The 14914-nt window shown below is 39.2% G+C and overlaps 1 protein-coding gene across 1 annotated transcript; it reads left to right on the forward strand.

Moving 5' to 3' along the window:
* The first annotated feature begins 8632 nt into the window (after positions 1 to 8632).
* crsp7 (cofactor required for Sp1 transcriptional activation, subunit 7) lies at positions 8633 to 13865 on the forward strand. The gene is made up of 3 exons (XM_022200713.2): positions 8633 to 8970; positions 10060 to 10134; positions 10218 to 13865. The coding sequence occupies exons 1-3, from the start codon at positions 8899 to 8901 to the stop codon at positions 11925 to 11927; spliced, it is 1857 nt and encodes a 618-aa protein (XP_022056405.1). The 5' UTR covers positions 8633 to 8898; the 3' UTR covers positions 11928 to 13865.
* Positions 13866 to 14914: the final 1049 nt, after the last annotated feature.

The following is a 14914-nucleotide window of genomic DNA, read 5'->3' on the forward strand; positions in this document are numbered from 1 at the left end:
TCAACCAGAGCTGTTGCTCGTGTATTGAATGTTCATTTCTCTACCATAAGCCGTCTCCAAAGGCGTTTCAGAGTATTTGGCAGCACATCCAACCAGCCTCACAACCACAGACCACGTGTAACCACACCAGCCCAGGACCTCCACAACCAGCATGTTCACCTCCAAGATGGTCTGAGACCAGCCACTCAGACAGCTGCTGAAACAATCGGTTTGCATAACCAAAGAATTTCTGCACAAACTGTCAGAAACCGTCTCAGGGAAGCTCATCTGCATGCTGTTCGTCGTCGTAACCGACTTGAGTGGGCAAATGCTCACATTGGATGGCGTCTGGCACGTTGGAGAGGTGTTCTCTTCACGGATGAATCCCGGTTTACACTGTTCAGGGCAGATGGCAAACAGCATGTGTGGCATCATGTGGGTGAGCGGTTTTCTGATGTCAATGTTGTGGATGGAGTGGCCCATGGTGGCGGTGGGGTTATGGTATGGGCAGGCGTCTGTTATGGACGAAGAACACAGGTGCATTTTATTGATGGCATTTTGAATGCACAGAGATACCATGACGAGATCCTGAGGCCCATTGTTGTGCCATACATCCAAGAACATCACCTCATGTTGCAGCAGGATAATGCACGGCCCCATGTTGCAAGGATCTGTACATAATTCTTGGAAGCTGAAAACGTCCCAGTTCTTGCATGGACAGCATACTCACCAGACATGTCACCCATTGAGCATGTTTGGGATGCTCTGGATCGGCGTATACAACAGCGTGTACCAGTTCCCACCAATATCCAGACACTTCACACAGCCATTGAAGAGGAGAGGACCCTGCCCCCATAAAACAAAACTGCACCTTTCAGAGTGGCCTTTTGTTGTGGGCAGTCTAAGGCACACCTGTGCACTAATCATGGTGTCTAATCAGCATCTTGATATGGCACACCTGTGAGGTGGGATGGATTATCTCAGCAAAGGAGAAGTGCTCACTATCACAGATTTAGACAGATTTGTGAACAATATTTGAGAGAAATGGTGATATTGTGTATGTGGAAAAAGTTTTAGATCTTTGAGTTCATCTCAAAAAAATGGGAGCAAAAACAAAAGTGTTGCATTTACATTTTTGTTGAGTGTAGACGTAGCTTGATGACTCAGAAGAAACACGTCAAGTTTAACCTCCTTCTGTGCCAAGCTGGTTGTTCTCAGTAGTGCATTCAGTTTGGATATTAGTTAGGGGTCGACCGATATCAGATTATTCAGGATTTTTCAGATTGCTAGTATTTTGAGCTGTTTCCAGTCAATGGGATGAAATTAATTCAATTCAGTTACGACTTTGGATTTAAAGCAGCCAAACAACTGAGTAACAACCTATAAACACTAAAGGATAAATGTTGAAAAGTTTTCTTTTAATTAACCCTCTGAACCCCAAGCAGGTTTTTTGTTGTTGTTGCTCCTATCCCATTTTTATTCACTCTAGGCTCATAGTGGAAACATCACGACCATAGCTAGAAAGTAGAGAGAACTCAGAAATTTCTTTTGAGCATTACTTTTTTCTCAGTGTCCACAGTGCTGATTTAAAAATGGTAGCTTTACCATACCATAAATATTTTTCTTCTTACCTTTTGATTTGCTTCCATACTTATCTTCTCTGTGCTCTGGGAAAACACTGCCTACAGTTCATCTCAGTTCAGCCAAAAGTCTCTGAGTCCCAAGAGTCACTGATGGTTCACAGTTGCACTAAGGATGCAGATTTATTTCTTTTTACAAGATATGCTGAATTTGAACAGTTTATTTTGGAATTATTTTTAATGAGACATTCATAATAAAGTAATTTTAATCAGGTATTCATACTTTAAGATTAAATTAGGTTGTTTCTGCCTGGGAAGTCACATGTAAGTCGTTTATTTACCATCCAATATTTAATATCCAAGTTCCTGTTTTTACATTTTCCTGCTATAATACCAGTGTACTTTTGGTTATTCCTTTCAAAGTAATATGCCCATCAAACCTGCCAGCAGAGTTTGGTGTTCAGAGGGATAAAATGACATATGGAAAAAATATAAATAAGGGCATTTCAGTTAAGTTTGTGTTATTCTGGATTTGGACAGTAAGATTTTCTCTTTATCTATAAATGTATACCATTTCAAAATATCAGTTATCACTGTCCTCGATGTCTAGTTATTGGTATCAGTATCAGTCCTGGAAAAACCGCATCGGTCGACCACTAATAATAATTTTGTGCTAAGATTGAGCGCTTTGTGATGGAAGCCCCAATGAGGCAACGAGTCATTATTTTGAAAAACCTGATTTATTCTTAGAAAATGCTGAATTTTGATTTTACCGTGGTAAATAGCAGTCATCATTTATGCATGAAATCACAGATCACTGTGCATCCTTGTTTTGCCTTAATAGCTTGACATTTTGGTTTTCATGCAAAGATGACTATTATGTAAATGAGGAGAAACACATTTTGAATTATCAAGTCATTTTTGCTGTTTTACAGGTGGTTTGGCCTACATAATTCACCGTTGCATTCTCACTACCATGTCATTTCTCGTGTTCATTTATCAACCCTAAATGGATAAATGAGGCGTTTGTTATGAACTAGATGTTTACAGGCTCGTTTTGTTGAATATTTTACATGTACAGAATGTGATTAGATTTTGCGTAATGGTATCTATGCAAAATTACAGTGATGATTTAGGACTGTACAATGAAACAGACACAATGAACCCTTATATATCAGAAGCCAACGTGCAAGATTCTTATGGAATGCAAAGTGATGGTGCCATGTTTCTTTTGAATTTATGTTTTGTTGTCGTTTCTTTTTAGATTAATTAGTTAGAGAAAAAAAGGCTCATTGAGTGTGGCATACAGTAGAAACTCTCCTGGCTTCCTCCCAAAGATGTGACCTCAGCGTAGTTGAAATATATATATTTTTCCAGACAATTGAACTGCCTCTATACTAAAACACCATTATTGATGCAATGAGAATGTATTTAGGTCACATCTGTACACTTGTGTTGTTGCCATCTTGTCATCCTCATTGCCTCTCATATCAAGCCTTTATGTCCTGTAGGACCAAATGTCTTTCACCTGGTAATTTTTCTCCCTGCAAAGCTGATATGACATTTAACTTTTATGTATGACTTTGTTTCCTCGGCACTGCAGGGACACAGAATATCCGTTTCCTTGTCGTGCTCGTCTTGTCTGTGCCCTTTATCGATTCGCTCCGGCCTTTCGTTTTGCATTTATACACGTCACGCTTTTGCTCTTTAAAATCCTCTGTGAAATCTGTGTTTTTTTTTCCGTGAACGGTTCCTTTGAATACACTCTCAGCTGTGTCCCTTATCTCACCATGGCACTTTATGCATTTATTTGAAACACTGATTTTATGAGAGTTTATATCCTCCCCCTTTGACTGTTACGTGCACTGGACCTGTTTTCCCTGTCTTTGATTAAAACTTGCCTTCTTATTAGGATAAAAAAGAAAGAAATATGAAAAATAGCTTTATTAAATTATACTTATTTTTAAAACTCCTATCCAGAGTGTCTATTTAAAAGAGTTTTTACTTAATCAGTGAGTGTTTTGTTACACCAAATTTTGTGACCGTGGTGATCAGAGGTCTTGTCACTGCAGCTCTTTCTGCTACTGATAGCAGCTTTCAGGAAGTACAACTGGGGAAATATTTGTAATTACTTACTGGATAGCAAATGAAAAGTTTATTCTTAAAAGGATTCAAGATGCAGGAATAGTGAGAGTTCTCAGATGAGCGCATTTGACATTATTATCATGATACTGTACCAGATGGGATCAGTCAGTCCCTGAAAAGTATTTTACAGAGTTAATAATGAAATGACTATTAATGTGCTCATTAAATAAGTATAATTACTTTTCTAGGACACAATATGGCTATTTTCCATCAAAACCTCTTCTGTAGCTGCAGCATTACGTCTGTTGATGTGTGTCCAGGTCCTCCTGTGCCAGCATATTTCACCTTGATTCTCACACAATGTAAAGCAAAACTGTTCCCACAACTAACGTCAAAATTAGTTGAAATTAACTTGTTACGCTTGAAGTTTTTTTTTCCTTTAAAAAAAGAATACTCTAATGTTCTGGATGCATCACGTTTTTCACTTTTGATGCAGTGGTTCTGTTTTTTCTATTTGAATAATTTTGTGACTGCATGAATCTCCAGACACGTTTTCCCCTCTATGGCTTGGTTTTTCTTTGCTTGGACAGGTGGGGTCGGCTTTGTTTGTCTTTTTGTTTTTCTTGTTTGCCGAAATTGTCCTTTTTGTCTGTTTTTTTTTTTTTAAATTCATGTGTAGGCTACGTATGTAACTGCTAAGTGAAGCCTGAAAAGCATCAGATATATGGTAATCAGCCTTTTATGCACATGTAGAAGCTGTTGTTTGGTACTATGTTTTCTACTGCAATATACGGTTTGTGCTTCTTTTCCGTGCAACACCCACAGAGTTTTATTATGTCATGGTAAATCTATAGACTAGCTTTGTATATCGCTGTATGGTAGGAACAATGTTTTCGTGCTTTATGTGATATGATGTCAAAGTGAGAAAATGCACTGAGAAATACCGTGCTGCAATGTGTCATTGTGGCTCTATATTCTCTGCTGGACCTCTAGTTTTTCTAGTGAGCCTGACATCTTTGTGGGTTCTTTTTTTATTATTTTGTTTTATTTTCGTGCTCATGTAGATAGCTCTGACTGATGTGTCACCTGTTACTGCCACCTTTTTATGCATCAACGTTCAGGTATCCATTGGTGTTAAACCGGTGTTTACAGAGACAAGAGTTTACAACAGAGCAATGTTAGTTTTTCTCTACCTACAATGTTTCAGCTTCGTTAAATACTGTATCTGGAATAACAGACTTCGTACGTATGAACCACTTGCAGTGTAGATTAGTGAAACATAAAATAACAGTAATGTCATTTCAGAAATTAATTTCAATATTGTGACTATATATGGACCTCACCCAAATGCAGTTTGAGGCCCTGAAAGCACTTTTAATTTAAGTTGCATATTTGAGTTCTGCAGAAATTCCCCTTTATATGAACTTGCTATAAGCAGCTACATGCCATTTTAAAGTAAATAGGTACTGTATTTAGTTTTATAGTGAATCTGTCATCAGCACTGTATCTTATTCTCCTTTCCTTCTGTTTCGGTGTTAAATCAACAGTTTAACCAAAGTTCAAAACAGCCATAAGCAAGACAATACTGAGACATTTTATCCTTGGAACTGTTGAAACACATCCTCTCCTTTTTTTCTTTTTTTCCCCCTCAAAATATTTTAATGAAATACAAATTATTTCATACCTGACTTATGAACTTATCAATGCATTGTTTACATTGAACATAGTTACTGAAATTCTTGCAGCATAACTTAAAGAGGTGACTGATAAACCCTGTCCAGTATACGGGAAATCTCTTTTCTGCATGAGAGGGAATTTCAAAATATCTTGACATATTATGTTTTGCTTTAAATTGAGTATTTAGTTTTGCCTATGTTTTATAAATTTGCTGTCAAACACTATTTTGTAGTGAAAAATAACAATATACATGTTAACTGAGAAGTAACATACATTAACAAATAACACAAGTAAGAAATAACAGATACAAAAATACTGTACAGTCAGGATATATATATATATATATATATATATCGTCAGAGAGAGAGATTGACTTTGTGACACAAACACAAGCTGAATCAGGAAGATGAAACGGAGTCATAGTCATGTACGGTCACTCGGTGGGTTTTCCACAGCTATGAATCCTTTGTGTGCATTTTTGAGGACAGCCCAGTGCTGGTTCAAGCCTCATACAATGGCAGCTAAAATGTTATATAATGTATTTTTTGTTTTCTGAGTACAGTGATACTATTCCAAACCACTGCAAATGCGTTTTAACTGCCGTGAAGAAGTGCACTGTTCTCCTATAGTGTACCCACAGCAACAGGAAACATCATGCTCATAGAATATGCAAAGTCTAGCATTCTGCAGCACAGCTTTGGCAAGTTGGTACCTTTTTTTTTTGAGCTAACCCTTTAAAAATGACTGGTTTCAAACCTTGTTCTTCAAAATTGTGCTTTTTCTATTTTAACTGTTAAATCGGACCAAAAGAATTCAAGTCGGCTGTAAATGTGTGCTATATTAAAGATGAAATACACTTCTGTTTGAACTGTACCTGATGTATTTTTCTTGTGTGAAGGCTTCTGTCTTTGTATCTTTGCATTATTATTTGTAAATGAAATGAAAATAAATATATCTGAATAAGCCAAAGACGTTTTACTTCTTTAACCTTAATTTTTTTTTTTTTTTTTTTGTCATTAGCTTGGCTCCAACAAACACAAGGAAACAAAGAAGCGCAGCAGTAGTTGCATGATAATTGCAGCCCCCATAACTGGCACAACTTAGACTTTCTCACCCACTCCACAGCTTCAGGCCCAGCAGTTGCCCTGCCTCTCCCACTCTGTCCACACAAACACTTTCAATGAGCTGCTACTTTGGCATGTGGGATGGGTACAACGAAAGTAATGACAAGGATGGTAAGATTTCTGTCTTTTTATGCCCAGTAAATGCCGCGGTAATGTGTAAAAGCTTTCATTTAATGTGGGTGTCAAGAAACTAGGCTGGGAGTGTAATCTTGCTTATTACAACAGACAAATCCTAAGATGTATCTCCCCTTGTTGCCGTCCAAATCAAAATACTACTACAGACTTTCTAATTAGCAAGCAGCAGATAATTTTGTACTTTCACACCTTGGGAAACACATTTTAACTAAGCATGGCTGATTGCTGACAGAATCACACAAAGACTGTCTCCTGTACTTCAACACAACTGATGCTCCCTCACATGGCTCTCCTCCAACGATGCAGACTTGCTCCTCTTTCCAGGGTAAGGCTGTTGTCTTTGATGCTCCCTTTGTTGTGCTACTATTTTAGAAACTGCAGGACTCCATCTGCTGGTGAAATGCTGCAATACAAAGTTATCGATTTTTGTCATTCTTACTAATTTTGTTGTGATAAACACATGAATATTTAACATTTATTTCAATGCCAGCAGCCACAAAGTGTGTGAGAGAAATGGTGACCGATATGAAAAGTAAAATATGAAAATAAAATCAGACGAGGAGTGGAAGTTGGACTGTCCTTTGGGTTCATTTGTGTAGCACAGTTCATACAACAAATTCATGCACTTCTTTCTGTACTTTTTGTAATGTGCTTTTATTGGGACCTGCTGTCTTTTAATTGGGATCTATTGTCCTATGTTTTATTAAATGTTTCACTGCAGTGTGCCTTCATTCTGACTTATTCTCTTATGAATCACTGTTATGTCTTTTTTTCAGTTTTTTGGGGGGATTTCTTGCCTTGGGACGGCGGATGTAAATTAGCGTTGTTGCTATAATCCAGTATATTTACTTCCATTGCTGTCTAAATAGACCTTCATTCATTTGCACTGTCCCTATGAAATAAAAAAATAAATAAATGCATCTCTCATGCATTTGAAAATGAGTTTAAAAATGAGAAAAAAATAGGACAATAATAATAATCATAATATACAAGTATGAAAGGTGACATATGTCCGGTACCAGTAAATTACATGAAACAACATTAAAAATAATAAAAAAGAAAATAATTAAATATGTGCAAGCTTGAAAATATTTACAATGATCAAGCATATACCAAGTACACACACACACACACACACACACACACACACATGTTTGTACTTCTATCTTAGTGAGGACATCCATAGGCGTAATGCATTTCCTAGAGCCTTACCCTAACCTTAACCATCACAACTGATTGTCTAAACTTAATCCTTACCCTAACCCTAACCAAACCTCAATTCATACCTGTTCTCTAAAAACAAGTCTTCACCCTCAAACATGGCTGTTTCAAAGTGAGGACCGGCCAAAATGTCCTCACTTTGTAAAAATGTCCTCACTTTGATAGTTAAATGCAGAAAATGGTCCTCACAATGTAGCAAGTACAAGAACACACACACACACACACACACACACACACACACACACACACACACACACACACACACACACACACACACACACACACACACACACAGTCAAATAATTATAAAACATGAGATAATATAGGTTAATATGCAAGTGTAATAAAAGCTACAAATATGTCTGACTCCAGTTAATTACTTCAAATACTACATATAGGCCAGCTCAAAAAAAATTATATTGGAGTTTTATTAATCCAGTAATAAAGCCAGACATTTATATATTGGCAACTCTAAGTGCTTATAACAAAAACAGAAGATAATTAATTAAAAAAATTAACAGTAATAAAACATAGGACAATAAAATACAATGGCACACAATAAAAGTAATAAATAGTCTGATACTGATAAATTACATGAAATTACATTTTTAACAAAGCATTCATCAAGTTGATTTTTTTAACCTTATGTGGCGCTCTGAAAAACTGGTGTGCTTTTATTTAGACTTCATGTATGTACTAAGTGTGTTTTGTGTCCACAGGTCAGTGAACGGAGCAGCAGGTAAACCAGCGGTGTGTTGTTACGGCCATAGGGTGTTTACCATAGACAGTTTACTCGGCTACGTGCAGACGTCACGACGTATACATGGTATCCCGGCATGCAACAGGAGGCCGTTGAGAGATCCAGCAGCTGGTAGTGAGTTGCGAGAGCGCCGAGCAGGCAGCAGCTAACGGTCAACACAGTAGCCTCATTTGCCACTCCATGTGAGATAAACCGAGCCGCCTACCTTACAGGTGACAGAAAATATGCTGTTCGGACACCCGACGTGCTCCCGAAGCGGCTTTTGAGTCATCATTGTCACCCGGTTTTCATTTTGGAGGATTCCTCCCTCCATCCTCCGGATCGCACCGAACAGGCAATGACAACGGTCTCAGCAACCCCGCAGCAGATGAGGGACCGGCTGCTGCAGGCCATCGACAGTCAGAGCAATGTGAGTAGAGCTAAGGCTAGCAGGCTACCTAGCTAACGTTAGCTTGTTTACGTGCACTCCGGCAAAGTCGACATGCTAATTCGCCCAACAGCTGTCAATTTACTGTTTTAATGTGTTGATTGAAATGTGTATTTTACGTTTTGGGTTGGCACAGACATGTCGGATGTCTCTGAGAGGCACAGAGACGCTGGGCTCTCCAGTTGACAGCTTACTAGCTAGTTAGCATTAGCGTTGCCTCCTATATACAGTAATCTGGCGTTAACGTTAGCTGGTTTATGTAGCATGCTAGATGCTAACCTGGCCGTTACACCAAAGCGGTTTAGGTTCTTCAAAAGTATGACGGGATATAATCTGCACATTAACCTGGAAAACACTTATTTCACTAATAAATAGTTTGTACGTCCTACCAAGAACTCAGGGTTTCGCGGTAGACCGTTTGAAGCTAGTAATTCTATGAAAACAAAGTACGTGAGCTAGCTTGCTAACTCTTAGCTTGGCTGGCTAAAGCTACGTTTTAGGAAATAGTCGGATCCTTCCTTCTCAAGTTAGTTAAATGCTAGCTGTAGCCAAATCAGCTATCATAGGTAGGACCACCGATACTTCAACGTTGATTGACTTTGTCGACAGGGTAAGAAACTCCACCAAAGTTTAGAATTTGCGCCCCAGTTTATACCCACATGCTATGCGTTTGTTGAAACGTTTGCAATGATGGAGGTTTTTTTGAGTTGACACTTTGCCATCTTTACTTTGCAACGTCGTTCTGTCGCTCTGAAGCAGACAGGCAAGCTAATGTGTCTCAGGCTAACTTGTAAGCTAACTTGCACCCTTACACACGTTGCAGGCACGATTCAGTAGTTTTGAGTGTTTTTCACACACTGGGGTATTTGTAGCTTCATCAGTTTAGGGGACTTAGTTAGTCGTGGGTGTAACAGGCACTGACAGTGATAGCTACAGTATATCAAGAGTGTTAATATAGTTCTCAATTTCTGAAGGACTTCCACTGTTATTGCCCCTGGCAGTGGTTGTTTAAGGCCACTACCAATTATTTGCTAGGTTAAATTATCCAAATTGTGTTTATCCTCCTTGCAGATATGCAATATGGTGGCTGTATTGGAAGTAATTACCTGTCTTGAGAAATATCCTATCACCAAAGAAGCACTTGAGGTAAGACCATCGTCTGTGCATTACTGATGTGGTAGTTATTCTGCAGAATTTGTTTCTAACTCTTACACATATTATTTATGTAGGAAACTCGACTAGGAAAACTGATCAATGATGTAAGGAAAAAGACCAAGGATGAAGATCTTGCTAAGCGTGCTAAAAAACTCTTAAGGAATTGGCGAAAGCTGATTGAACCTGGGCCAGCTGTGGTTGCGAGTGCCCCCGGGTCTACCAATGGCAGTTCGCATCCCTGCAGAACAGAGGCCTCTCCCCCTGACATTTCATTGCCAGGAAAAGGTGTCCCTGAGGTCAAAATCAGAAATGATGTTCACAACACATATTCACCTAAAGCTGAGAAATCAAGCACCCGCAAGCGCCGGGCAGAGCAGAGGGACAGTGGAGTGTACTTACCAGAAAAAATCCCCAAGATGTCTTCATATGATAACTCTGTTTCACCTCCACCCACCAATGGGATTGTTGGCAGTCCTGGTCTGCTGCCTGACCAGGAGGTTGTCCCGTCTCCTGACAGATCTCGACTAGAGCACCTTGATAATGATAAAATTAACAGAATTCCGGTTAACGCTGTCAAGCCTCGTCCCAGCTCTCCCGGAGTTGCCAAACCACCTAGCACTTCCTCTTTGATCAAAGTTGCTGTCATACAGCAACAGGCCAGACTGGATGAAGGAGGAGGGGGCTGTTATCAAGCCAAAAGTCCACGCGGCCTCACTAGCAGTCCAAGAAGCCTGAAGCAAGACACAATGACCAAGCGCTCTTCAGCATATGCACCGAAAGGAACTCCAATCCCAAGCCCTTCCTCCAGAGACTCTCCCTTGTCTTTTTCCCAGCCTGTATCGTCTCCAAGCCAAGCCTTTTATGCTGACAAGCTGCCACATTCTTCTCATAGGTCTTCAATGCACTGGGCCACTTCGTCAGAGGTCCCATCTCATTGCCCACCACCAGACGTATCTGCAACACTGGAATCCCCGTCAGTCTCCCCTTCCCCCTCTCTCCCCCAACAGAACTCAGAACCCCACAGACCGACATCTGAGGAAGCCATGGCTGTGTCTGATGATACAGACGGGACAACGGTACCCAACTCAGAGCATAAAAGGAGGAAGTACAGGTCTAGAGACTATGCTGTCAACTTAGATGGCCAGAAAATAGAGGACACGACTAAGCCTGTACGGTTAAAAGAACGTAGATTAACATTTGACCCAGTCACAGGTCAGATCAAACCTCTTGTGCATAAAGAACATTCTCAAACAGAGGAAGCCCCCACTCCTGACCCTGCTGAGTCCAGGCAGAGAACTGAAAGCACTGTACATCAACCAGCTGTCCAAATCCCGATCCCGATCCCGACCTCAACCCCACCTTCAGCCCCAACCCCTGGTCCCAGTCCCAACCCCTTTCACCAAACGAATTGGAAGGAGCTGTCTAGAAATGAAATCATCCAGTCCTACTTGAACCTTCAGAGCAATGTGCTCACCTCCTCGGGGGTTCAGGCCCCCAGTGCACACTTTTTCATGTCAGAATATCTGAAAAGGGAAGAACAGGAGATTAAGGAGTCAAGGAAGACGCATGTTCTGCAGACTGACAGCTCGATAGGGGATTTACCAGGTGTGAGCCGAGAGGTGACGGATGAGGACCTGGACAGGATACATGCACAGCACTGGGTGGGGGTGAACGGTTGTTACGACACCAAGGGTACCTGGTATGATTGGACAGAGTGCATATCACTGGACCCTCACGGTGATGAAAGCAAATTGAACATCCTGCCATATGTTTGCCTAGACTGAGGGGTTTGGGAAAGTTGTCCTTTTCCACTCCTTTCTTTCGTCTCCCCACAGAGACGAGATACTTTGTGATTTTGTTTGTCCACTGTGAGTTTGGCAAAAAAACAAAACAAAAAAAACAGGCCTGCTAAACTCCCCTACCCACGCCTCTTCCATTTTCTGTGATAATCTATTAAGATTTTGGTATAAAAAGCATAAAGATTAAATGAGTAGTTGAGTTTGTAATATCAAGGGCTGTTTCTGTTTTATTTTTCAAACTGAAAGCCACAGGAATGACGAGGCCCGTGTTGCAGAGTACTGCTGCTATCAAAACGGCTAAAGGAGCACAGAATTATTCCAGACGTCCTGAAATGGTGTTGCAATGTGAATGTTCAATGTTGTATCCCTATATCAGGCACGCTGGGGTGATACTGGTTCCGTTTTTACAGTCTAGGGTTAAATTTGCGGGAAGGCTGGGGTTTAGCTGTCCTGTCCAGACCACCATGTTGGTGCCCAGAAAGGGTGTTGATAGAGTTCATCTAGCACAGTTAGAGCCGAACGTGTCCAGATTATGAAATACTGGAGCATCTTTGGCAGTTACAAGAAGCTTTATGTGAGATATAAAGAGTAAATTATAAATTTCTTGTCATGTATACATCTATTTATTTTGACCAGTTCATTTATGGGATGTTCATCAGACCAGATGTTTGAAAAAAAAAAAACTACAGATTCTTTTTATTTTCTTCTGTTTGCATCACAGTGTTGTCAGCCTAATCTTCATTGTTAAAGGGGGCATACAACTGTTTGCATGGTCATCTTTAGGATTGGCCACTGCGTTTGGTTATTAACATTCCAGACTCCACACTTCACCCACTTTCTCCATCTCTTCACGCAGCTCCTAAATGTCCAACGCTCGAGTTCTGATAATTAACTTGATTTCAAATGGTTCCATCAAAATAGCGTGGTGCTAATTTAAATTTTTAACACACTGAGCAACATCTGTCCATCCTGTGTTTCCCTTTCAAATCATGACAAATGTCAGATCAGATGATGTTGCTCCATGATTGCATTCGAGAGACAAAAGCAAGGATGTATTTTAGGGCTGGGACTCACTTTATTTCCATTCCTTTCGATATTGTTTGCCTTAAAAAGTTCTTTGACAGTATTTTTCTGAGTTAAACAGCCTTAGTGAATGTACAGGATTGGGATCTCTTATGCACTTGTACATAAATTGACAGCTTCTTGGTCCTTTCATCACCGATTCAATTCAAGTTTGAATAGTGGCTGATGCTCCCACAACTTATGCGCCCATAGTTTCCTCAGTTTCAGACGCATTCACAGTTTTTACAGCTGCTTCCAAGGGTTTAGAACGCAGGATGAGGCAATGTTTCTTTTGCTTCCATTTTTAAATTCAGTAAACATAAAAAGGAGATATAAGAAGAGAAAAAAAAAAGCTGTGGGCTTCAAATATTCTTGGCATTTTCCATGTGACAAACAACTAATACTTAAGTTTGTTTCCCCTTACTACTCATTGGTCGCTACCACTTTTCTCACATGATTTCAATTAAGACTGGCTTCTGCTCAGCCTCTCTGTCCATTCATCCTTTCGGTCATTCATCCCTACCAATGTGCCTTGGTAAACGGTAAATCTGGATTTGCTTCCGCACACAACGCACCAATTTTGGAGCTGGGTTTCTATGCGAGAAGTCCAAATCCCGTGATCAATATGCCGCTGGTATATGCACCGTTTTCTGTTGACTTTTTTTGTACACATGGATCGAGCGAGGGTGAAGCTGCAGACAATGAGAAACTGCACAAACACAACACAGCTGGCAATAAAGGAAAAGTGCTACAACTGGTTGATAAGAATCTGTTTTTCTGGAGTTTTGACTGGGGCATCTTTATTTGTTCAGTGTTTAACATCTCTCAATTGTTTGAAAAATAAAATGATCTAAATCTTCAGCTCGGCCGACTGACTCGTGGGTCTTTTGCAGTGCCAATAAATTTTACAATCTGACAAGTTGTTAGTATGTTACACTTATAAAATCATTCAAACTTCAAACTTTTGAAGATTTTTTTTGTCTTTTAACCCTCCTGTTGTCTTCATTTGCAGGCACCAAAAATATTGTTTCCTTGTCTGAAAAAAACAATCTGCAAAAATTCCCCAAATTTCTGAAAATTTGCGAAACCTTTGGGAAGAAAATTCCAATAATTCCTTAAAAGTTTTATTTTCCAAAAAAAATCCCTCGAATTTGGCAAGAAAATTCATATATTTTCCAAAAATGAGTAAAAATCCTAAAAAAAATCCTTAAAATGTTTAGTGATTACATATATATCATATATATCTATAAAATTTCTATTTTCTTTAAGAACATTCACATAAAAAATCATGATGTGAAGAGTTCATTTGCAAAAACATAACTGTTTTGATAAATTTTCAGAAAACTTTATTATTGTTTACTTGAGATAATATCAAACTGAAGTTGAGTGGATTTGACTCAGTAGAATAATACATGACAAAATAGAGAAAAAATAAATTATTACTGTTATTATCTCAAGTAAACAATAAAAGAGTTTTCTGAAAACAGAGTTACCTGTTTTTACAAATGAACTCTTCATGTTTGTCATGATGATCACATAAAAATCGTGATTTTTATGTGAATGTTCTTAAAGAAACATTTTTAACATTTCTTTTTTGCACCAAAAATTTTTCCGAAAATGTGGACATCAAAAGTTTCACTGTGAAAATGTGGATTTTTTTTTCAAACGGGTTAATTTGACCTGCAGGACAACATGAGGGTTAATTGAAGCTCCTCTGTAGAAGTTGAATCATGCTGGAATTTGTTGTATTTACCCAGTTTGTCCATGTGGGGGTGCACATTGTCCATTTGACTCTTGTTTGCATCAGCATGTGATGTAAGATTTGGCTACTGAGAGTAGTTTCAGTCAAGTGGGAGTTAATTGATCAGATGAGTAATATAATAATATAAGGATCTCTATTTTAAAACAAC

The sequence above is a fragment of the Acanthochromis polyacanthus genome, chromosome 9 (genome assembly GCF_021347895.1).
Source record: "Acanthochromis polyacanthus isolate Apoly-LR-REF ecotype Palm Island chromosome 9, KAUST_Apoly_ChrSc, whole genome shotgun sequence".
Classification (NCBI taxonomy): Eukaryota; Metazoa; Chordata; class Actinopteri; family Pomacentridae; genus Acanthochromis; species Acanthochromis polyacanthus.